The sequence below is a fragment of the Centropristis striata genome, chromosome 16, assembly GCF_030273125.1.
Source record: "Centropristis striata isolate RG_2023a ecotype Rhode Island chromosome 16, C.striata_1.0, whole genome shotgun sequence".
In the NCBI taxonomy this organism is placed as follows: domain Eukaryota; kingdom Metazoa; phylum Chordata; class Actinopteri; order Perciformes; family Serranidae; genus Centropristis; species Centropristis striata.
In genome coordinates, this window is record NC_081532.1 from 27961046 (window position 1) to 27985490 (window position 24445).

The following is a 24445-nucleotide window of genomic DNA, read 5'->3' on the forward strand; positions in this document are numbered from 1 at the left end:
AGTGTTTTGTAGACTTCAGATAATAGCCGTGTTTCCTTTAGGGAGAAGAGTGTCCACCAGGAAAGTCTCAGGCCACGCCCTCTTAAAAGTCCACTCACTCTGCATGTCTCCATTACAAAAAGGCCCCCAGAGGGATTTAGAGACTCCAGAGGTGACGTATGGTTTTCGATCGCCGTGACGGATTAAACACGGGAGCCTCAACTGTTGCCGCTGTCGCTAGTTGTGCACAACGTCAGCAGCTGATCATAAACAAATCAGCATGATTAATTATGCACACAGTCTCCACTGATCATAAACAAAGTGATTGTGAATTAACAGCATCACTAACTGTGCACAGAGTGTCCGGTGCTTGTTGTAAACAAACAGAGATCGCTAAGTGAACACCTCCTGCAGCAGCAGCACATACACACTGTACTGCTACAGAGCTAACTGTTAGCCTGTTAGCAAATTGCAGACTGGACGCTAAGGGCTTAACATCCCCTCTGGCTCTGCAGCTGGGAGAGACTGCTGCAGGAGGACTGTGCTGTTCGACTCGTTCTTACTCTTCTTAAGGAGCCGCGGCCGGCAGAACAAGTCTCCAATAACATTAGAAAAAGTTGCTGGATTAGACGCCAGCTGTTTTCTTGAAAAATAGTCGCTAAGGGGGTCTGAAAAGTCGCTAAATATAGCAACAAAGACACTAAGTTGGCAACACTGCTTCCCCGGCTTTTACAAATGGCGCAAGTTGTTAAGACGTCGAGTACTACGTCACATCCTGCTTAGCGTTCTATCCAATCAGCAACCAGGCTTTTTTCAGGGGAGAAAGAATGTCCTGCTCTTCAACAGGGACCGATCCGGACGGCTCATATTCAAATTAGGGGCGTTTCGGCGAGTGAGACCCGCCTCATTCCGGGTATTGGGCTGTAGTGGAAACACCCTTAATAAGTGGTAAAAACTGTGCAGTACCTTGGATGAGGGTTCGCTCTGCTTGTACTTCCCGTTCTCCTTGCCGTTGGCGTTGGCGTTCTCCTGGTGGCGTGGCTGGTAGGATGTGCCCTCGATGAAGGCCATGTAGTCGTTGTAAGAGCAGGTGGGCCCTGCCAGGATGCCCATGAAGTTACAATTGTAGCTCAAGTACTCCAGCAAACTCGGCATCCGCCTACAAAGTTGCACAGGGAAGACACAGGAGCAGATATATTCAGGGAAAAAACAGGACAATAGAATATGTTTTCATGCAGTGCCCAACCCTTTAATCTAAAATATCGTATAATGGGATAACAAAGAAATGACATTAGTAGAGAGCTTCCTGCCCACTGAGAAACCAGAATGGTCTGTTCTATTGAACGGTCCAGGACCAGAGGGACGACTGAGTGCTTTGACCGACTCTGAAGCTTTTGTGGTCTCTTACCCTTCCTTGCTGAATTTAATCTGCTGGGCGAGGCAGCAATCTGACTGCCTGAACAGGAGCTCTTGTTTCGACTGCTAATTCCTCATTTTCCCAGTAGCAACCTCCAGAGTGACTCACAGTAGCCCCACACAGGTTTATAAAAACAAAAAGTTTGGTGCCTCCTAAGACCTTTTAGGTACACTGGTCAGCTCAGCTAATTAGTGCACTGACTGTGTCTGTGTTATGGATGTCTGCTGTATTTCCAAGCTATGCTTAACCCTTAGAATCCCAATATAGACCCAATTTTGTCTTTTTTTAGAAAGGAGAAGGGGGTCTTTTGGGGGAAAGAGCAGGTTACCAGTATATACAGTCATGGAAAAAATTATTAGACCACCCTTGTTTTCTTCAATTTCTTGTTCATTTAACACCTGGTACAACTAAAGGTATATTTCTATTGTCAAATATAATGATAACAACAAAATAGGTCATAAGAGTTTAATTTCAGAGCTGATATCTAGACATTTTCCATGGTTTTCTTGATAATAACACAAATCATTATCAAGACAACCATGGAAAATGGCTGATATTAGCAGAAATTTAAGAAACAGTGGCCTAATATTTTTTTCCATGACTGTAGATGTAAGTGGTGTGCATCATCTGAAAGCTTTGAACCTGAGATGCAACTCATTAAATTGTATTAAATATCGTCTTTTGGTTATGAGCCCATTCAAATTTTGAAAGTTTCGATTTTCTGAAGGCTTAGGACATTATGATGGAAGCACATGAGAGCCCTTCTCATGCTTAGTTAGGTCTCATAAGTTGTTGCAGCAAGGGTTTGGTTGGGACTATTTGGTACATAGATTTGGTGCAAAATTTTACTTGTATCTAACCCTCTAAAATACAACATAAAGACACCAGGACCTTGATGAACACCATAGAAAAATCCATCCTATGATCTGATATCAAAACTTCTGAAATTTGATCAGTTCAGAGATTCAAATACATAATATTAAAATGTTATACCACACTTAAAATGCATGCATAAACCCAACCTGACAGGATTACTTTAAAGCATACATGTCTGTAAATTGAAGACTGGTGAGTACCCATAGAATCAATTTTCCATTTTATTGAGATATCTTGAGTTCAGAGTTCAAGGGACCCCTGTGAACATGGTCATGCCAGTTTTTCCCAACATTTAACAGAACTTTTCTAGCAACATCTAGCCCCCTTTCCAACAAAATATCATGCCATCCTTAGGTCAGCTAGTTAATATAATACTAGTCTTCACTGTGGTGTTAAACTGAACCCACTATAGTCTCGGTAATGTCAGCTGAGACTGCGAGAGGCCCATGGGTCTCTTAGGTTTGACCATTTTTGCAATGATTATGTCAAGATATCCGTCCTGCTCTCTGCTCTGTCTCTTCTCTCAGCTTTTTCAGCTAGGTTATAATACATTAACTCCCTGTTAGCTTACAGTAGCAACTCATCTTCCCACTCAAATCCTGCTTTTTACATTGTTTCTGCACCTTAGTTTGACTACAATCTGTCAGGAAAATGAATCTGCAGTTGTAATGCAGACAGATGGAGGGTAGGGCATTCCTACAATACAGTTCACATGAGAGTAGTGAATGCGTGGTTTCCTAGATACCGAGTGCCTAACAACCGCTTGACAACACCAGAGAGAGCCTAAAAGTGGGGCAGTGTGGTGATATCCAACGCAGGAAGTAATGAAGCATTTATTAGAATAAAGAGCATCATTTCTTTCAGACCCAGTTCATTAACTCTGATTTAAGACCATGTCAACTTTTTAATTCCATCATCTGAAACAGTAAAAACATACCTGAGTCACATACCTGATAGCAAGGTATTTCTGACTGGGAGTCAGCTGCCCCTCTCGCTTGGTCAAACCTGCAGACGGACACAAGGATATGATAAAATTACAATTAATTTATGCATATATACACCTGAAAATCATGCTCTGATTTTTTTAAATTATTTTTATTAACGAAGAAACAAAGAAAAGAACAGTGGATTACTTATTAGGAGCCACAATATGAAAACAAAACACTAAAACACAATTCTAGACAACAAAGACTCAGGAACATATTTACAAATTAGACAATGTACACACAAATAGCATACAAAGAATAATATAAAGGATAACCACAACAACAAAAAATGAAAACAACGATACACCAGTACAAAGCCACACGGCGAAAACAGACAGATGACCAAAAAATCATGCTCTGATGATAAGTGTCAGTCATTGGAAACAGGGGGTGTGGATAACAGCTTAATAGTACAAGCGTGCATTACGTGCAAAACATCAATAGTAATTTGCTGAGTTGTGTTTGCTTGTATAGCAACCAAACAGCTCCAGAGCTCTTGTCATTGCAACACATAGGGGTCACATGGAGGCCACGTGTGATAGTCGTGAAATAATAAATAGTGCCAACTTCCTGCTGAGAGGACATGAGTGAAAGAGTGTGATGCATCTGGTTGTACTTATGTGTTGGCTCCTTACTGATGAATACTTTAAGAAGACGTCTGTTTTGTCCTTGTTGTAGTAAAGGTGTGTGCCTGCTAGTGTAGAGAGTGGAGTACAGCAATAGTGCCATATAAAAGCACAAAAACATCAACATACAGAAAGTATAGTGGGGTAGGATATGTAATAGCTAGTGTTTCAGTTTTGCAAATTTAAAAATTACACCTTGGCAGTGGTGGAATGTAACTAAGTGCATTTACTCAAGTACTGTACTTAAGTACAATTTTGAGGTAATTGTACTTTAATTGAGTGTTTCCATTTTAAGTACCGGTAACTTTATACTTCTACTTGACAACATTTAGCTGACGGCTTTAGTTGCTTTTCTGGTCGAGATTTAACATAAAAAACATGATCAATTAAAAGTGATTAGACATTTGTTGAAGAAGATAAAATGAGCCCTATCTTGAGGAAATTAAAATGCAGCTTACATAAATGCATCCATAATAATAATCCAACAATATATTTGGGATATATAAAACAATCGGAGTGGCTCCATTCTGCATAATGAGTACTTTTATTTTTGATACTTTTAGTAGTTTTTGATGCTGATACTTTTGTATTTTTACCTCAGTAAGAATTCAGGATTTTTACTTGTAGTGGAAGTAATTTCACAGTGTGGTATTAGTACTTTTACTTAAGTAAAAAATCTGAATACTTTTTCCACCACTGCACCTTGGTCAGACATGCTGATAAAAGTTGCTGTTGTTATTTAGGAGGTTAGAGGTCTGCTCTCATTTTCTTTGGACTAAATGTGGATAAATATATTTTAATCAGTCTGCTCTTTGTTTATGCAGACATGTGACATTGCAACTCATTAGACTGGACACTTAGGGTCAGCTTTGGCAACATTAAGTACAGGTTAGGGTCTATAGCTCAGGGTGAGTGACAAGGCCTCTGATCCCAATCAGATAAATAAAAAGATGAATTGTGAGGAGCTTCATTGTTACTTTAATGACTGTATTGTTGAGAGCTGGAGTATGAGCAGTCTGGCAAAAGTATTTTACTGTATGGGGAAAAAATGCAGTGTGTGTGTGTGTGTGTGTGTGTGTGTGTGCGATACACAGCAGGCAGGTATCAGGGTGTGACAGTTCTCTGAGGATGGGGATTACAGTCTTAGTTTCTCATTAGACTCACAGTTGCGAGGAGAATCAGTGACCTGAACAGAATTTAAAACACTACTCGACACTGCCTACACATACATGCACCCACCAACACACACACACATGAACACACAAACTGCTATTAGACTGCTGATTCAGTGTAGAATATCCTGAGGGGATTTAAGTCTCCAAGCGGGAACTAAAAAGCCATGAGTGACTGTCATCATCTTCTCATCCTCTAAGCCTCCCTGATACTTGATCACTCTTGTTTATTTTAAACCTCAGTGCCAATGTCTATCTTTATTTATCGCTCGTTAGCACGTGGTGTTTGATGTTTTACATAGCTGACTTTAGCATTAGCACGGCACCACTGGCCAACTATAAACACTGCACATAGTAGAGGTGGGAAAAAAATCGATACAGCATAGTATCTGATATTTGGCGTGGCAATATTATATCAATTCATGGCTGTTGAGTATTGATATTTAGTGTTCTGGATGTCAGTATTTTTGCCTTTTTCCGGACTTGTTGCGGGCTCACTTTTAGGAATATACTGAAGATACTGGCATCACATGAAACGATAAGATCTAAGGAATCTATAGGCATCCTGTGTGTCAGGAAGTTGTTGTAATAACGCTGCAAAGTAATCCTTTTTTTGTTTCATTCAGAAAAATTGAGAGCAATTGAGGAAAAATTTGATAAAATGCTGCAGTTGTTGTCGTCCATACGTCTGGTATCAGTTCAGTTCAGTTTGACTGAATACTTTGTTGGTCAGTCTGTGGGTTTGACTCTCATTGTGGAGAAATAAAAAGACTGAAGTGAGATGAATAGACTGAGAATTTTCTCTTATTGGACAAAACAATTCTTGTTAAAATACAGTTAAATCATAATATATTGTATCGCAACACTCACCACATCACAAAATGCTTAAAATCGTAATAATATCATATCGTGACTCAAGCATCGGATAAAATCGTATCGTGGGGACTCTGCTGATTCACATCTCTAGCACATTTGTTTGCATTTTGCTAATATATGGTCAATGCATTACAACCGGCTTGTGTTTAGAGTCATTAGAGTGCTACACAGAGACGGAAGTGAGGGAGAAGCGAGAGTGCATACTTGGTCATTGCTCCGTTACATAACTGTGTTTATGCTCTCTTTCTGGTTCACTAGTCCATTGTCAGAACTGACTACTGGCTCGGAAACGTGGCCATGTGATCTGTTTGGAAACTCTGAAGAGAACTGAACCATTTTCACTTCTGTCACTTCTGCCACTTTCTCGCACACACACATGCACGCACGCACACACACACACACACACATGAACAAACACACACACACACACACACACACACACACAGGAAACACACATGCTTTAGGGATGCGTGTCTTACCATCATGTATCTCAAATGCCAAGCTGGTAATCTTCTGTGTTATAACCATCATGGGCCTAAAAAAGGGCATCAAAAAGAAAAAGGACATGTTAATATGAAGTACTGCAAATACACTCCACACATGTAGCACATACAAGAGGCCCATCAGTGATTTTTCAGTTTTTTTCTCACATTTTTTTGTCTTATAACTTCCTCAGATGCTTAACCTCTATTTTGAAAGCTTGTTTTTTTAAGTTTGGAGGATGTTATATTAAACTGCTCGCCCATATTTAAGTATTGGTTGGTATCATGTAACTCATGGCCTTAAATGTCCAGTAATAATAGTAACTGCAGTAGTATCTGTACAATGGGAAGTTTCCTTCACTATAATTGCAGACGTTTAACTTCCTGTTCTTTCTATTTTTTCTTCTCTGTTATTTAGGCCCAGTCCGGTCCTACTCAGCTCTCTCCCGCTTGACTAAATAAATCCATTTTCAAGTAGAAAACATTGTTAAATCATGTGCTTGAACCTGCTTTTATTGAACATATATACAACTTTTTCTGTTCATAGGTAACTGGCCATTAAATCAGAGGTAGATTTTATATTTTTTTTTTCATAGAACAAAGCACATTTGGCTATAAGGGTCACACAAATGTTAGTGAAAATTTGACATTTTCAAGAAAAACAGAGGGACGGCAGACAAGGTAGTTGGGAGAGTGAAATCTCTGCCCTCGCAGAAGCAGTATGGGTTTGCATTGGGTTGCTTAGCAACTAGCCACCCCCACCCTGCTGGGAGTGCAGGCTGTCTGCCTGAATTGTCAGACAGTCTGGAGGAGTGGGAACCAACCACAAGAGTCGCTATGGACGTCCTCCTGCGGACAGAGCAGTGTGACACGCTCTCGTTTCCGTTTCTGTTCCAATATTCCTCTGACTGACTGGTGACTTTGCTCTCTGTGTACCATTCAAAATTAAGATCAATGGAGGTCTTGGGCATTTTAATTAGGAACCAAAAAGATTATAAAGAGCTCTGTGGTCTTAGCTTACCCTGTAAAATCTGCAGAGTACATGCCATAGTCAAACACGTAGACCCGTGTGATCTGACATAATATCAGATAGCCGAGCGTCACAATGAAGCAGTACCTGTGCAGAAAAAAGAAACAAAAAATTAGACAAATATGATTACACAGCAAATGTATGAGGAACAAATATGCAAAAATACAGCAGTAAGACTTCTCACTGGAACCAGGAAGTAAGACCATAACTGGTTTACAGCGATTTAGATTTTAAGATTATTTTATTTGTTTTTAAAGCAGTGGGTGAAATGGCACCAGATTACATCTCTGAACTGCTCATCCCCTATTCCACCTCCTGACCAATCACTGCTCTCAATATTAAACTCACCAGGCACTTCATTATGTACACCTGTTCAACTGCTCGTTAAAGCAAATATCTTTTTCAGCCAATTTAGACAGTGAGCGGCAGTTCTCTGGGGCTTGATGCCTTGTTGATACTAGAGGTCAGAGGAGAACGGCCAGACTGGTTCAACAGTAAAGTATACACAACACGTCCACCCTCGAAGCAAACAGGCTCCAGCAACAGAAGACCTCACCGCCACTTTATTAGGTACACCTCGCTTGCTAATAAAGTGGCCGGTGAGTGTAGGCACTCAGTTCAAAACCAAAGGCAACTGAGCTTTTAAAATGTGGAAAAGTTTGCCACCAACAATTATATCTTCCCCCCTTAATTGATACCTTTAAATCTATTTAAAGACCAAACTCTTTTCTTTAGAATATTATGCTGCACTGTTCTTTTATTGTTAGCATTTTATTTAGTTTCTTGTCCAATGCTATTTTTGTTTCATAAGGACTTTCCAGATTTTATTATTTTTTAAATATTTTCTTATTTATGTCTGTGTTTTTATTTGATCATTCCTGTGTTTCATTGGATGTCTCCTTTTAAAACACTTTGATCGGTGTTTGTGGTCAATGCGCTCCATGGACAATCAGTGGACTAGAGGTTAGGAGTTGGGTTTGAAACTGGAGGGTCGCCGGGTTTGAATTCCAGGACTGAAGCGCCCTTGAGCAAGGCACCTTACCCCACCACGCAGCTGCCCGGGCAGTTATGTGAAAATTCCGAACACATGTGTAACAAAGGATGGGTTAAATGCGGAGGCTGTATTCCCCATTGTGAGATTAATAAAGCAAACTCCAAATTTCAACTCCAAATCCAATAAACTTGACTAAAATTACAGAAAGCTTGCATTCAAAGGCCCAAAACAACCGTCAAATCTTGGTGCATTATTGTTATTCACAAGAACTGAATCTTCACGGTGATATGGAGCTTTTCAGGCAGAGCACCAAGATGCACATGTCATGAATGTTTAACCTTAATGTTCATCCCTTTATTCTCGTATCTAAGGCTGAACAGGGTTTTTTTTTCCAGTACAGTACAAAAGGCAGTGGCCTCTGCACCAGGGAGAGCGATGGAAAGGCTAAGGGGAGGGGGGGGGCAAAAATCGGACAAAAGAGCAGAGGAGGCTCCAATAATGTGTTAGGGTCAGTGGTTGAAGACAGAGGACAACAGAAGACCAAAGACAGAACAGCACTAAAGCCTGTCGTACAAAGCTGTTGCAGAGTCAGCCCAAGTCAAAGCTAGCTAGCTAGCATTCCTCTGCTGCCAACAATAAGAGGATTGTGCTGCTCTGTGAAGGAATACAACACAGCAGCCAGAGCGAGGCCAGCCTGCACCGCCGATAAGACACAACGGGACCTCTTGATTCTGAGAGCCTACTATCTGCAGCCCAAGACATCATCTGATCTTTACTGCCCAGCATTTATAACACAACATAAACCACTTCTGCAATATGACTTTTTTTTTTTTTTAGATCGTTCAAGATTTTCCTCTGTAAAAACTCAAGACAAAGATTACACACTACTATTAATCATAGAGCCCTCAGAGAAGGCGCTGTGGAGAGGAGATAATTATAATACAATCCTGTTATGTGCTCTGAGAGTTCTGTGTTTGTATACAACCCACACTTGGCATATTTTTCGGCGCGCGCACACTCACACACACTATTTTTTAGAATCTTTCTCATACGGGAGACTACAAGGCTCTTTACAAAAGCCTCCATATTCCCAGACCAGCCCGACAGCAACAGGGCTCATTTAAATGTGCTGCATGGATACATTCAGTTATACTAGTTCAAGTGTGTTTCATGGTGAGTAATTTAGTTTTGGAACAATCCTGGGTTTTACAGAGTTTGCTTCTGTCCAAGATTATATTTCACCATTTTGCCGTTATCTTGCAGTCAGAGAGATGGACAGGAAACACGGGAGAGATGGAGGTATCACACACACTAAAGGTCCACTGATGTTGCAGTACTGTGTGATGCGCACTAACCATTAGGGCATCACCTAATATACTTTCTATACTGGAAACCATAAGTGGTCTCAATGCCCAAGACATGTAAATACATAATTTTGCACCTTATTCACAAATGTATTCCATTTTTAGATACTATTTACTGCAATATACTTGAAACCTACGAGACAAAAATACAAGTGCATATCAATATGTTTCTTTTCGTTGTTCACTACTTAAAAGTATAAATACCACACTGTGAAATGACTCCACTACTTATCAAAAGTAAAATTACTCATTATGCAGAATGGCCTCACTCAGATTGTTAAATATTTTCCAAATATATTATTGTATTATTATAATTATTATTGATGCATTCATGTAAGCAGCGTTTAATTTTCTCCCAGTAGGGCTCAATGTCTTATCACTTTAAATTGATCCTGTTTTTTTTGTTAAATCTCGACCTGAAAAGTAACTAAAGCTGTCAGCTAAATGTCGTGGAGTAAGAAGTATAATATTTGCCTCTAAATGTAGTGGAATAGAAGTATAAAGTTACATAAAATGGAAATACTCAAGGAAAGTACAAGTACCTCAAAATTATACTTAAGTGCAGTACCTGAGTAACTTAGTTACATTCCACCACTGCACTGTACGAAGAAACACCTGTACAAACAGCTGTCCTGTTACACTTGAGTCAAAGTTGACATAATTTGTTTAAGCAAGTGAAAATATCTTGCTGCAGACCACTCCTGCAATGTCAAGACAAGATTTTTATTTGCATTAAAACACCAGACTCTATGATGTTAAATGAACACTTTAGCAGTGCAAGAAAGCTTGAAGTATTTCTGTTGACCCTACTAACATTTTCAATCCTTAGCACCAACCTTATTTTACCAGGATCAGCTTTCTGTACTGGCAGCACACAGCTGCAGCTATGAGTGAGGATAGAAGCTATATGTGCTGCAGCAGCTATATTTGCAGCAAGCCCACCAGGAATCCTGTCTTTATACTCCTCTGATTTGTGTTTGTGTAATTCCCAGCTCAGAGGGAGGGGAGGGGGTGTCTCATTTCCACTCGAGGCATCAGATGGAGCCTTGGACTAAAGTAGGCTGGCCTCCCACTGTGGGACAGCGGCAGACAGGTCAACGCGTAGACAAGGAGCCACACAGCAGCCGCAGGTATGGATACACACTGTATATGGAGCATTGAAAACGAAAAAAAGCAGGCAGTAAATAAATGAAACCTCCAAGACCTCTCTCTAAGGCTGTGTACACATAGTAAAAGCCTTGAGGCACACTTCATGCTGGCTCAAACGCAAACAGATCCAGAGGAAATTTCCATCTGTTCAGCATACGACTGTGAGTCAGTAATTTTGCACACTTATCACCGTCAGGTTCACAGTCATGCCTATACACTAAAACTAATAGGAATTCCAATTGAATCAAATGCTTATGTTACAGATAGAATACAATATCTCCTTTTCATCCTTAACTCAGGCCCTCCTGAGGTCAAGTCGGCTGGAGCTGGAGATGTCTATTGGGTAGTAGAGTGGTTTCATGAGTTGATAGACCCTCTTATAAAGCTTAGTGCTCCTGGGCTGCAAAGTGTTGGCTCTGCTTTAGTGTTCTTCAGCTACTAGGTTGGGAGCTACTGGGTAATGGGATTTGGCCGATGGTCGATTGAACAATCTGCAAAGCCTATGTAGCTGTCGATGCCTTGACATTTTTTTGCTATCATGGCAGTTTCATGGCCGGTTCAGAGTGCCTAATCTCAAACCAGTTCTTCATATTTTGACAGCCAAAAAAACAGCTCTCGGACAGGAAAACTGGTTCCGGAGCAAATATTTGCTGGTCTTGAACCATGAACCACTTACATCAGGAGCTGGGGGCAGGATTATCTTGACCAACAAGACCAACGATTTTATTTTATTTATTTAACAGCAATGGATACCAGTTAGTCTGTGCTTGGTAGCTAGTAAGATCTAGCAACGAACATCCTACGGCACGGTTAATAACAACGTAATCGCTGTCCATATAGCATTCAAGAGGAGCAGCACAAATGTGTTGTACCAGCCGTGTTTGGATGCCAATGTGGGTGCACATTTGTATAGACACAATGTAGCCTGCCATTGTGGTTATTATGCTAAAATTTGGAGCTACTGTTTCTGGGAAATGGAGACGTATACAGTGACGTAATGATGTGGCTCTCTAGCCTGTGGAAATACAAACAGATCCTGAGAAGGTCCACCGCCCTGGACAATTTATTCAACTATTGACAATGCTTAGGGGGGTTGATGGAGTTTTGCAAACAATGACCCACCTCTACTGAGTAAACATCTCCATCCATGGAGAACTCTCAGCTGTCAGCATCACACTTCCATCCTCCCCTATTGCTTCCGGTAATAAACAGACAACAGTGGATAATAGAGCATAGTTTGCTTTGGAGCAGCAGACATGTAACAAAGAGGTGAAAATAGACTTTAGCTCTTTTCATACCGGGTAAGTGCTGTAACAAGCTCTGCTGTCATTTCGCCTTAGGACATCATACAGATTCCACAATGGCATAATATTGGTGGCCCCAGTCCATGAATTCACATTGCAATCCGGCATTGCTGAACAAAGTGTGCAGTGACTTGTAACTGAGCTGAGGCAAGTGCATTCAAAACAATGATGGTGGAAGAACTGCACAGTTAGCTCTGTAGCAGTACAGTGTGTATGTGCTGCAGCAGTATGTGTTCACCTAGCGACCTCCATTTGTTTACAACAAGCACCAGACACTGCTCCGACTCTGACGTCGGACACCACGTGTACAGTTAGCATGCCAGTTTGTTTACAATAAGCGGCTGCAGTGAACAGTGATTTGATGACTGGACCAAGGGGAAGGCGTGTGTAAGATGTCACGTGCAACACCAAATATTCTGCCTTGCTGGGACGGCAGATTCAAACAGTCCCTCCATTTTCCACCCACTATTTTTGGAGGCGGAAAATTGGTGGGATCACTTCATCCTGGCATCCCGCTTCGGGCGCGTTTATAGAGCAGGCGAGACGTTACAGAGCCGTAAATGTCCCGGCATGAAACGGCACTATGAAAGGGGCAAGTGAAACATCACAGAGGTGTAAATATCTCCGCTTGAAAACAGCAGTCTGAAAGGGGTTATTTTCTCATTTTAAGGGTCACAAGCTTAAAGGTTTAAAACCACTAACCGAGGAAAACACCAAGTCGCCATGCCATCACATTTACATCAAGCCTAATAGCATGTCTTGTCAGATTTCTTCAACAGTCTGAGTTATTATAATTGCGTCATGGTTATTTCCCATTGTCAGTTAAAGAGCACACTTGCTTTACTGTCACAGCCTTTGGTTCCACCATATCTAACAATTTCACAGTTCTCTCTCCTTGCTGTCAACCAGCAGGCAGTGTTTGTGTAAGTAGGTAATTGTCTCGAACATTCTCTGTCTTCTCACCACATCCAACAGGCAAATTGACAAAGAGAGTGAGGGAGTGGTAAGACGAGTGAATGAAGGATGAAATATGATGCCTCGCTACTGAACAAAGTGGTCAGTTTAGAGCCACACTAAGCCGAGTTCACATTCATTCCCACAGTCTAGAAAAAGAGCTTTTAGCAACTCCATAAAGCTGTCACACTGCACTCTCTGTACACTCCCCCCCATCTGGGTGAGGGAACAACAAATAGAGAACACACGTCCTGCTACAGTGCACTGGTTTTGGGAGTGGTGTGCTGTTCAAAATGTCTTCCCAATGTGCAGCAAGCAGGTCTCACAGTGGAAGGTGTTGGAGGCGTAAGTGTGCACACCCAATAAAAACCAAGGTCTGAACCGAACTGTGCATTTGGAGAATCGTTACACCCCTATTTAGTTAATACTATAAAACCTTAGAGGAGGCATGGCTGACTAGGGGATAGAGATAAAGTACAATGATGGATTAAATGGGACAAAATTGCAGGGTTGGGACATGCAATATTCCTGAGAAGGTAGTATATAATGGGGCCCTCACCAAATCTGTTTTTATTGAGAGATTAGACCAAATTACCTTTAGGCTTAGAAAACAATTATAAGAAGGAGAAAAAACGGTATAGAAAAGGAATTGGAGTAAGTCAGATTCCAGTACATGGGAATAAACGTATGGATATATTGTCTTGATACACTGCAAATTACCAAATTACCAATTACCAAGATTTTTTTTAAAAAGCTTAGATTTAGAAGTGTTAGATAATTCATCTTGTTTTAAGAGTTAATTTATTATTTGAAGTGTTCAACATGCTTATTTCTAGATTTAACAATCTTAATTCAAGAAATCTTGTCAAGTGAAATTATCTGTCCATGCAGCGAGATCATTTCTCTCAGATTTAGTGTTTTTATCCTGTTTTTAGACACACCTTTTTGCAGTGTATATGTGAAAGTCTCAGGTGTAGTTCAAAGAGCAAAGGGTTAAACACAGAGTTGCCCCAGTTAAATCACAACCTGCTGCTGTGGTAGGTACTCGTTTGTTATGCAAAAACCTGAGGAAAAGGGTTCAACGCCCTCTGCAAACATGAACATGTCAGAGCGTCCTGCTTTTGTGATTCTTCTCGTGTTTGCCCTGGGGCTACACCTTCATCCGGGACATGGGGGGTGAACTTGGTGAACTTTTACTCTGACTGGCACAGAAGTGTTTGGCAGCCACAGTTTTACGAGAGCTACAGTAAGAAGGAGCAGCATATCAACCCAGATACACAAGGAACAGAGCATTAGGCTAAGAGCCCATTAATGCAGTTTTTAGAGGGTTAAACTTCCAGGAATAATGTGATGCGAAACACTGCTGCATGCTGAAATACCATATTGTAGTCTGGGTGAACATATCCTGTGTGTGAGGTCACTGTCATTGGGTTTTGGGTCCTTTTCTTTCTGAGGGCAGTCACTATCGTGATTAATGTTTTGTTAGCATCTATTTAAAGGTCTCTCCCCAGAGGCAGCATCTACTGTTTACACCTGCACTTATAACCTTGAATTCTGGCAAAAATAACATGAAAGACAGTGTGTGTGTGTGTGTGTGTGTGTGTGTGTGTGTCTGTGTGTCTGTGTGTGTGTGTGTGTGTGTCTGTGTCTGTGTCTTGATGAGCCATGGTCACAGATGAAAGCCCGGGGGCACAATCATCATCATCATCATCATCATCATCATTGTCGTGATCCAAGCTCCTGTGCCTCACACACAAGACAAGTAATGACGCAAATACCAAATTGGTCCATAGCTCACTGATCTGAGGCATTTACATTATCTATTATCTTATTTTTGATTCATGACTAGATTTTGACTTACTGGCTTTGACTAATGTATTTGTCATGCTTCCACTTTGCCTTTTTTATAGTTCTTTTTTATCTAGTTTATAGTTATTCTGACAGTTCCTGGGGCCATGTGGCCAAATAACCTTGTAAATTGTTAAATCAAATTTAGCATTTTATTTGTGCACTTACTTGTGCATGTGCTCCAGGCCAGCGAAGACCATCACACTGTAGGACAGACCACTCTGCACCAGGAAATGGAGGGAATACCTGCAAAGAGACCGCAAAAAATGACTTTCTCATTTCATATTCAACTTTTTATTTTTCTTTGTTTGTTATTTAATAGAAAACATAGTTCTTTGAACAAACATCCTGCTTTGTCATCCCATACAGTCATTAGGACGGGAAAATAACACCATTCCAAGACCACAGTCACACCGTCAGCCATGTCAAGCTAAACCTGTGTGAGCAGTGATGCATCATCTGCAGTCACAGGACAGTGATGACAGCCATCTCACTATGGTTTTAATTGACTCTCTGGCTTCCAGCTGCAAGAATCCTTACGATTCGCATCATTAAATGTGGACGAGTGTGTGCACGTGTGCGTGCTGATCAAATTCTGACTTATGTTCACCTCTCTCCCTTCCTGTGAAGCACAAACGCACAGTTCAACAGTGGCAGCAGCTACCAGATGGGTCTTTGAAGGGCACAGCGTGTGATGCTACCGACGTCAGGCCCTCCAGGAGAGGAGAGATGCCACACTGTGTTAGCGGTGAGTCAACAAAGGGGGCAAGGGCATCAGGGGTTGGCAGGGAACAAGAGAGCACAGGCTGGGTGGATTAAATGAACTGGTAAGCAAATAAAAAGGGTTACGGATGCAGTGATGTCTGATGAAGAGAGGAAAGAGATATCTAAGGAAATTGTTAAGTTCTGACCGGTTAGCCTGGGATGTATCACACAAACATGCACTGTTTGCATGTCTACAAAAGCTAAAATGAGCTCGGTCCCTGACGACAGAGGAAATGTTTCAACTGTTTTCTCCAGTGACATTCAGAAACAAGCTTGTGCGTCTGACAGAGAGGGAATTCATCCTAAAATAAACCGACACGGTGCAGCTTGTGCGAGGCTGATCCTCCCGGGCTGCAGCCAGGTGCCCTCTAAGAAAACACAGCAAAAGCTTTAAATATGATATGGGTGCATAGATCATGGGCTGTAAATGAATAATGGACGTAGTCACCGTGACGTCACCCGTTGGTTTGAGGCGTGCCCGTTGGAAGCATCGAGTTCAGCGTTACACTCGTCATCATCTTGTTTTTGGAAATGGGGAGCAGACCATATTTGGACTGTGGAGGAGCGAGAGGGATTTGACTACACGCCTCTCTACACCTCAACCTGACTGAGAGAAGTCGCTGCTAATTCATGTTAGCATTAACTGGAGCATTACCTGGGATGTTAATGCTACTAACAGCGACCCCGGTTAGTCTGTTAGTCCAACCAAACACTGAACAAGACATTTTTAATGAACAAAAAGTTCAAATAAACTGTCAATAAGTGAAAAAATAAAGTGTGAAAGGGTCAGAGTTGTGAGACCAAACCAGTAAACGTCCTTTTTTTTTTAAAACTTTATTGATACGTTGCCGTGGATACGCATTGCTTTTCTTCTCTCCTGATGACAGCTCGACTAGTTAGTGAGCTGTCAATCAAAGGTAGCCACGCCCCAAATCATACGATTCTTTATGTTCTATTTTCTTCTTAATGGGGCCATTATTAGAACTATAAACATTAAATTGTCTTGAAGATTTTTTTTACTAGCGATTGAGACCATAGTGTTGTCCTAAAAAAATTTTTTGAGGTAATAAATCAAGTGAGAAGTTTTCAAATTTTGTATTGACATAAATGGACCCAAATGATTCTGCAAAATTCGTCAGCACCCCCCTGCTGGAATTTTCAGTAGAATGAAGCTTAAAGCACTTACTGGTTTGCCTCACTGCTCAGACCAGGAGGTTGCCGCTTGGCATAGATGCAAGCGTGTGCATAGATGCATTCATGCATTTCACACAAGCAAGCTGCACTGACAAAGGTCATTTCCCATCCTATAAACAATTAACACGTGCACGGCTCAAAGTTACTGTGACCTTCCTCTGCTTGATACGATTATCAAATAATTACTTCCGTCTCTCATTTCAACCTCTGCATCATTATATGGTTTGGTATTGTAAGATCAGAAATTATAAGTGTCTAATGTAAGATATTTAGCTGAGAGCACTACGCCAAGCACAAGAAGAAACACATACTGCCTTTGTTAAATGTATCTGCTTATGGATATTTAAAAGAGCTCATACTCTTTTAATTGCTGTAGCACATAAAGCTCTTTGGCAGGCTTTCACAGACACACATTTATTGATTGTTTGGTCCATGCAGACAAAGAGGCTCTCAGGATGAACGGTAGTGGATGGACATCAAGTTAGCAGGTCCTCCTGAGCAGTGTAAAAACTTTCATTTTACATTTGTTACATGAAAAACGTACGGAATTTGTTGGTAGGGTTTAGAATTGTCTGTGAAGAAGAATACTTTGTCCTCTTTCTTTCTGATGCAAAGGTTTTTTATGTCCAATAAAGCACGTACAAGCTCAGTGAAGGCAGTGCAGTCATTTGACTAATTCCATGTTTCAGTTCCTTATTTTCTTTTTTTAAAACATACATTTTGCTGAACTTGTAAGGTGTGGTGACAATCTGATGACACTCATGACTGAAATCATTTGCCTGCAATCATAATTCCATAATTACCCAACTTGCAGTATAGGTGAGCCAATAGCTACTGACATTCTTGCTGATAATATATCTTTTATCCCTACTTAACCTGAACCCCTAAAACGTATGTTTATAAAAAAAAAAGACTCCTTTTATTGTATAAAGAAAGTAAAATACAGGTGCATCTCAATACATTAGAATATGATGGAAAAGTCCATTTCCAGTAGTTCAAGTCAAACAGCCCCAACCAAGTATTGAGTCATATAGATGGACATACTTTTCAGAGGCCAACATTTACATACTAAACTTTTTTTTTTAAATTGTCTTCAGTAATATTCAAATTTTTTGAGACATTGAATTTTAGGTGTTCATTAAATGTAAGCCATTATCATTATAATTATAAGAAATTAAGTAAATTAAGAGATGAAATGTTCCATTCAGTGTGTAATGGATCTATATAATGTGTTATTTCCACTTTTTGAATTGAATTACTGACATAAACTTTTCTATGATATTCTAATTTATTGAGATGCACCTGTACAAGGCCACAGTGAGTAAAATGTAAAAAATAAATAAAAAAGGAGCAAAAAAACACCCTGAAATAGCTTGGGGTTCAGAGGATTATACTTATTTTTTCTATATTATAAGCAGGTATGCAGCATGGTCTTAGGAGAAGCAGCACATAAAAACATTTACACAACAGTGAGTTAGCAGCATAACATAATCCAATCATTATGAATCAGAATGAAGATTCTTTCGACAGACTGAACATGTGACATAATTGGAAACAAATGGTGATATCCACTTACACGAGGAGACTACATCACCTCTCCCAGCCACAACAAATGACATGAACCGACCGCAGCTCGGTGTCAGTTGCATCATGTACACAAACTGTCTGTCTGAGAGGTGATGAAATAAAAGCCTATCACCTAATACCCAATGACCAGGTAACATTTCACCTGGTTAGCATCTTCCCACCAGCTGGATGTCTGGCTAATGTTTCTGAGGTTTGCTGTCCAATACAAACACAAACACACACACACACACACACACTGAGGCACTTTGAGAGGCACTCTGCCAGAGGTACAGTGGGTTATCTATTACAGGGCAATAGCTTTATAATTGGATATCTGTTACTGTCCAATCGACCCATTTGCTTTGGCGAGGATGAAGAGAATGAGGACGGAGTGAGGGAGCAGAGAGGAGAGGGGAGAAGGAGGCAGACAAGGAGCAAACAGGATGACGACAGGAGAACAAGAGTAAGTAACTGATCATTTAAAGGCAGGACCAGGAATGAAACACCCATTAAAATCAAAACGACTATTACCTATCACACAAAAATTAATTAAACAATTTCCACACCAATACTGGAACATATACTTCACATCATATGTGAGATGTGTAATAATTGTATTGATATTGATATTATATATCATATTTATATATTTACATATTTTGCAAATTCTACTTATTTACATATTCTTATACTCTTAGTATATGATCTATAGTATGTACATCTTGTATAGTCATGTATCTATATGCATATATAATGCCGGTACAATATATCATATCATATCCTATATATATATATATATATATATATATATATTATTATTGTATTATTATATTATTATTATTATATACTGTACCATTATTATATACTTCCTAGTCACAATAACATTATAACCATCATATCATCAGTATAACTACCATCATCTTGCCACTGTACCTCATCTACCAACTGATGTTCTTTTTAACTTCTTAAGTGTCCTTGTTCTATTCTGTGGGTTTTTTTTTCCATTGTTGTTTTTATTTATTCTACCTCAGTATTTTATTTTATTGTATTTCATTGAACTTAAATACCAGGCTGCTTTGACAACCGAATTTCCCTTCGGGGATGAATAAACTAATCTATCTATCCATCTCTGTATCAATCTAATTGATTCATCTAAAAAAATATTGGGAGATTGACTGATTATGGAAATAATGGTTTTTGCCTTACTAAAAGATAGATGGATGGATGAATGGATGGACAGATAGATAGATACTTTATTTATCTCAAGGGAAATTTAACATCCAGTAGCAGCATTCAAACATACATTAAAAATAAACTCATAATAAACCTGTAAATAATTAACCTATGATAAATCCGAATTTACATTTTGCTAAAATATTTAAACATTTGCAGAGAAATTGGACATTACTGTGAAATTTAAAATTTGCAGGAAATTAAATTAAATAGTGTGCAGATAAATTAAACATTTGTAAAGATGACCAGGAAAATAGTGCAAAACCTAATGAAGCTACTATCTCTTCATGTTGTTCAGTGCCATCTATTGCCTCAGATGATCAACCAATTGTAGATAAAAGTTCATTAGAGATGTCAGTTTCAGATTGTGTAAGTGATTACTGGTTAATGAATAATTAACAGTGAAATTTAAAGCAGTCTGTTAAGCTGGTAATTTAATTCACATTAAATGACAAAATTAACCAATTCATAATTATTCATAATAATTCATAATAACAGTCATAATTCTGTTTCATTATTCTGTTTTGTAATTTAATAATCCATTCCTTAACTTATAAATCAGATCATCGTTCACACTTTCTGCTCAGGTGTTTAATTACATTTTATACAATGTGCAGTCAGTTTTTCAAATCCATCCAAATCTGATCATCAGGCACTATGTCTAGCTGTTGGTCTTATTTATACAGTCCACAGGGCGCCATAAGAATGAGTTCTTATACCAAGAGGCAAGTTTGCATTTTAGCGTCATGGGGTCTCACCTCTCAAACTCAATGAGGATTTTGAATGTGTTGGTGGTTAGAAGCCTGAAATAAGGTCTGTGGTTAACACAAGCTGTCCTTAAAAAGGCGGTTGCTAACAAGTGGCTAAATGAGACTACAGTGGTTGTAAGGGACATTAAACATCATCAAACCGGACACAGACAGAAACTGTCTCATAAGGGCTGTTTCCACTACCAGGAAATACCCGGAATGAGGCGAGTCTCACTTGCCGAAACGCCCCTAATTTGAATACGAGCAGTCCGGAGCCGGCTTTTGTTGGGACCTTTTTCGTCCCTGTGGAAGAACAGGGTCGTTTTTCTCCCCTGAAAACAGCCTGGTTACCGATTGGATAGATCGCTAAGCGGGATGTGACGTAGTACTACATGACAACAACATACGCTATTTGTAAAAGCCTGTAAAGCAGTGTTCCCAACTTAGCGACTTTGTTGCTAAATTTAGCGACTTTTCAGACGCCCTTAGCGACTATTTTTCAAGAAAGCGACTGGAGACAAATCCAGCGACTCCTTACTCTTCTTAAGGAGCTGCTAACGAGCCGGAGGCCGGCTTGTTAAGACGAGCCACCATTAGCGGCAGTTAGCTACAGTTAGCTCTGTAGCAGTACAGTGTATGTGCTGCTGCTGCTGCTGCTGCTGCTGCTGCTGGAGAGGTTCACTTAACAATCTGCATGCTAACTGTGCATGCCGTTAATTCACAATCACTATGTTTATGATCAGGAGAGACTGTGCATAATTAGCCATGCTGCTTTCAGCTGCTGACGTTGTGCACAGATAACAATGGCAAAAACCATACGTCACCTCCAGAGTCTCTAAATCCCTCTGGGGGCTAACTTGCAATGGAGACACACAGATTGAGCGGACTTTTGAGAGGTTGTGGCCTGAGACTTTCCCGGTGGCCACTTTCCCCCTAGTGGAAACACGGTTATTGGTCCGCCTCACAGCCTCTAGTCGTGTTTTTCAGTGCTCTTGCAAACTCTTGTAGATTGCAGATTAGGTTACAAAACCTGTCAGCATCAGAAACGTGTGTTTGCCACAGAGCTTATTTTCTGCAATGATCCAACATCCAATGCAAAAATCCCATAGGCCAATTCTCAATAGACCCCATGATGATGCTACTACTGGGATGGCCTGCAAAAATGCATCATTTCGTCTGCTCTCTATGGTCTTCACACATGTAATGCAGAGTTCACACATGCAGTTTGTTAGCATGATGCTAATTCAAGTAAGTCAGGGACACATCAGGGCTGGGGTTCTCTCAACATTAACTCACTCTGGAAGAGAAAATTGGGTCTATATATGGCATTTACTATTCAGTCCTTTCAGATTCCGCATTATATATCAGTAACATTTATGCAGGGCAATCACAAAATCTGTTGGTGTGTTTTGCCTGGGGGGTGTGACCTGCTTTTGCTCAAATAGAAAGACTTATCACTACTCCAAAGACTACACCTATACAATCAGCTGGCGTTAGGGCTGCAACTAACGACTACTTTGACACGATTAGTCGATTAATCGGATAATTAATTGCACAATTACTTAATGGCTTATTGTGCATGACCGATGTGCTCCGTAATATGCAAGGACCGCTTTACAAATCCTGCAGCCAGGGTTAAAAGTGAGATATTCCCATACTTTAGAAGTTTTGAGACACGATGGTGTTGAATCTGCTGCTGGTACATTGTGTGTTTACTTGTTGCTTCCCAGTCCCTGTTTGGCAAAGACAGTTAAGATGTAAGATGGCTCACCTATCAGATACATGCTGATGTAACCTACTGTTCATTGACAGTTAAATTTGTCGGCAACTGAACAATGATTGATCTTTGTCAACAATGTCAACTGATTGCAGCTGACGTATTAAAAATGCTCTGTTTATCTGACAAACAATTAAAAACTCAAAAACATTCACTTTACTGTTATTTACAGTATAACAGAGAAAAGCCTCATGTCCTGATAAATGGACTTATTGTTTCAGCTCAGTGCTTTCTTATTGTGGGAAATGTAGGAAATCAGTAACTGAAGCAGACGTGAACAATTCATTACACTTCATTATATAACATTTCCTTTCATTGTATCACATTACAAGACATTTCCAATACCAATACCCGACCCATTAAACTGGGACAGGGCCATGGTCGACAGGAAAAGGATCCCCCTAAAATAATATCGTAGGAAGAAACTCTGACAAAGGAAGGAAGTAAAGAGCAGAGTATAAAAGCACAGTGATGACAAGAGAAGGAGCTACAGGATAAACAGAAGAGTGACTCACCAGCCAAAGCAGAAAAGAGCCAAGTAGAAGCCCAACAGTGTGGCCACCACATGTCTGATAAACGGACTGGTCTTACTGGGGTGGAGGTAGATCCTAAACCACACGGCCATCAGCAGGGCGAACAGCTGACATGCCACAAAGTTAACCTGCACAGAGGGACATAAAAACAACGTTACAGGTGGAATTAAACCTTGATGAATCTGAAAAGACAGACAACTAGAGCTGAGCCGATGCCAAGTTTGGTATTAGAGCGATATTAGGACTGATAGATAGCTAAATAAATAAAGAGAAATGTAGTAATGTAATGTAATCAGAGAGGCAGAACCACACTTGTGACATCTGCAGAAGAGGAATACTTTATTTGATGGAAATTGTGCCAAATATAGAAAATATAGCGGAACTGTGAATTAGGGCTGGGCGATATGGACCAAAAGTCATATCCCGATATATTTAGGCTGAATATCAATATACGATATATATCCTGATATTTTTATCACAAAGTGAGAGCAAATGTTCAGTCAAAGTCAAATATGACATGTCACAAGTAGTTTTATTGAAAACATTTATTTTATGTGAACATAAATACTGTATAACAACAGGAGTACCTTTTTTTTTTTTTTTTTAAATCAAAGCTCCATAAAGTGCACATTTAAATAAAAAAAAAATTCTAAATATAAAAAGTCTATGAAATAAAATAGGCCAATCTTTTTCCCAAATAAACATGGAAACAAGAAAGAGTCATGATGGAGAGGAAGAAGCGGCCCAAAGTGTGGCTTCAAATCAAATCAAATAGCCTTTATTGTCATTATATAGTCAACTATACAACGTAATTGAGAGTGCCACTGCTTAAGGTGCATAGTTAAAGCAATTATAACACAAAGCAAACATGAGTAAAACATTTAAAAATATGTTAGAACACTGAGCTAAAACAAGGACAAAAACAATGAAAAGGACGTGTGATGTAATAAATAAATAAATAAATAAATGACCACTGAAAATGCTTCAAAAGTTATCGATGAGGTAGATAATGTCTTGAAGATATATCAGTGCACAAATGCCCCTTCTGGACCGAGGCACAGCCAATGTGATTGATACAATGCAATGTAATTGATACGTGCAAGCGTTAGCAGGCTAGCATTTTCAAGTCTAACATTAACAACTTAAGTTTAGTGTTAATAAAAAATATAATCGCCGTCAGTATCATTCAAGACAAGCAGCACAATCATGTGCAGTACATGTCGTGCTTGGATGCCAATGTAGGCTTGCAAAGCCAGAAGCAACATTTGTAAAGAGACGATGTAGTCTGCCATTGTTGTTATTATAGACACGAAGGGTGGAGATGTTTTGACAGTGACATAATGACGTGGCTCTTGAGCAGTGCTGCTTGTAAGGTCGATAAAATTATCATTACAAATTTGCACAAAGACACCAGCAATATGCTGAAAAATCTTTCTAGACAACATGGGATTAAATTCCAGGAATGCCACGTATTTACACTCTACACATTACACTCCTTGATTTGGTTCTGACGTCGTCCTACTTGAAAAAAATAAAAAACTGTACAAATAGTCTCTTATTATTTTATCTAC

General features: G+C 39.8%; 1 protein-coding gene across 1 annotated transcript in view; it reads right to left on the bottom strand.

The window, feature by feature from the left end:
• mboat2a (membrane bound O-acyltransferase domain containing 2a) overlaps positions 1-24445 on the bottom strand; it is a 62812-nt gene that overhangs the window by 12890 nt on the left and 25477 nt on the right. The window contains exons 2-7 of the mRNA XM_059353305.1: positions 22857-23002; positions 15226-15303; positions 7436-7531; positions 6412-6467; positions 3223-3277; positions 946-1138 (exon numbers count right to left, since the gene is read on the bottom strand). Coding sequence (XP_059209288.1) covers positions 946-1138; positions 3223-3277; positions 6412-6467; positions 7436-7531; positions 15226-15303; positions 22857-23002 — 624 coding nt within the window. The remainder of the gene's footprint in view (positions 1-945; positions 1139-3222; positions 3278-6411; positions 6468-7435; positions 7532-15225; positions 15304-22856; positions 23003-24445) is intronic.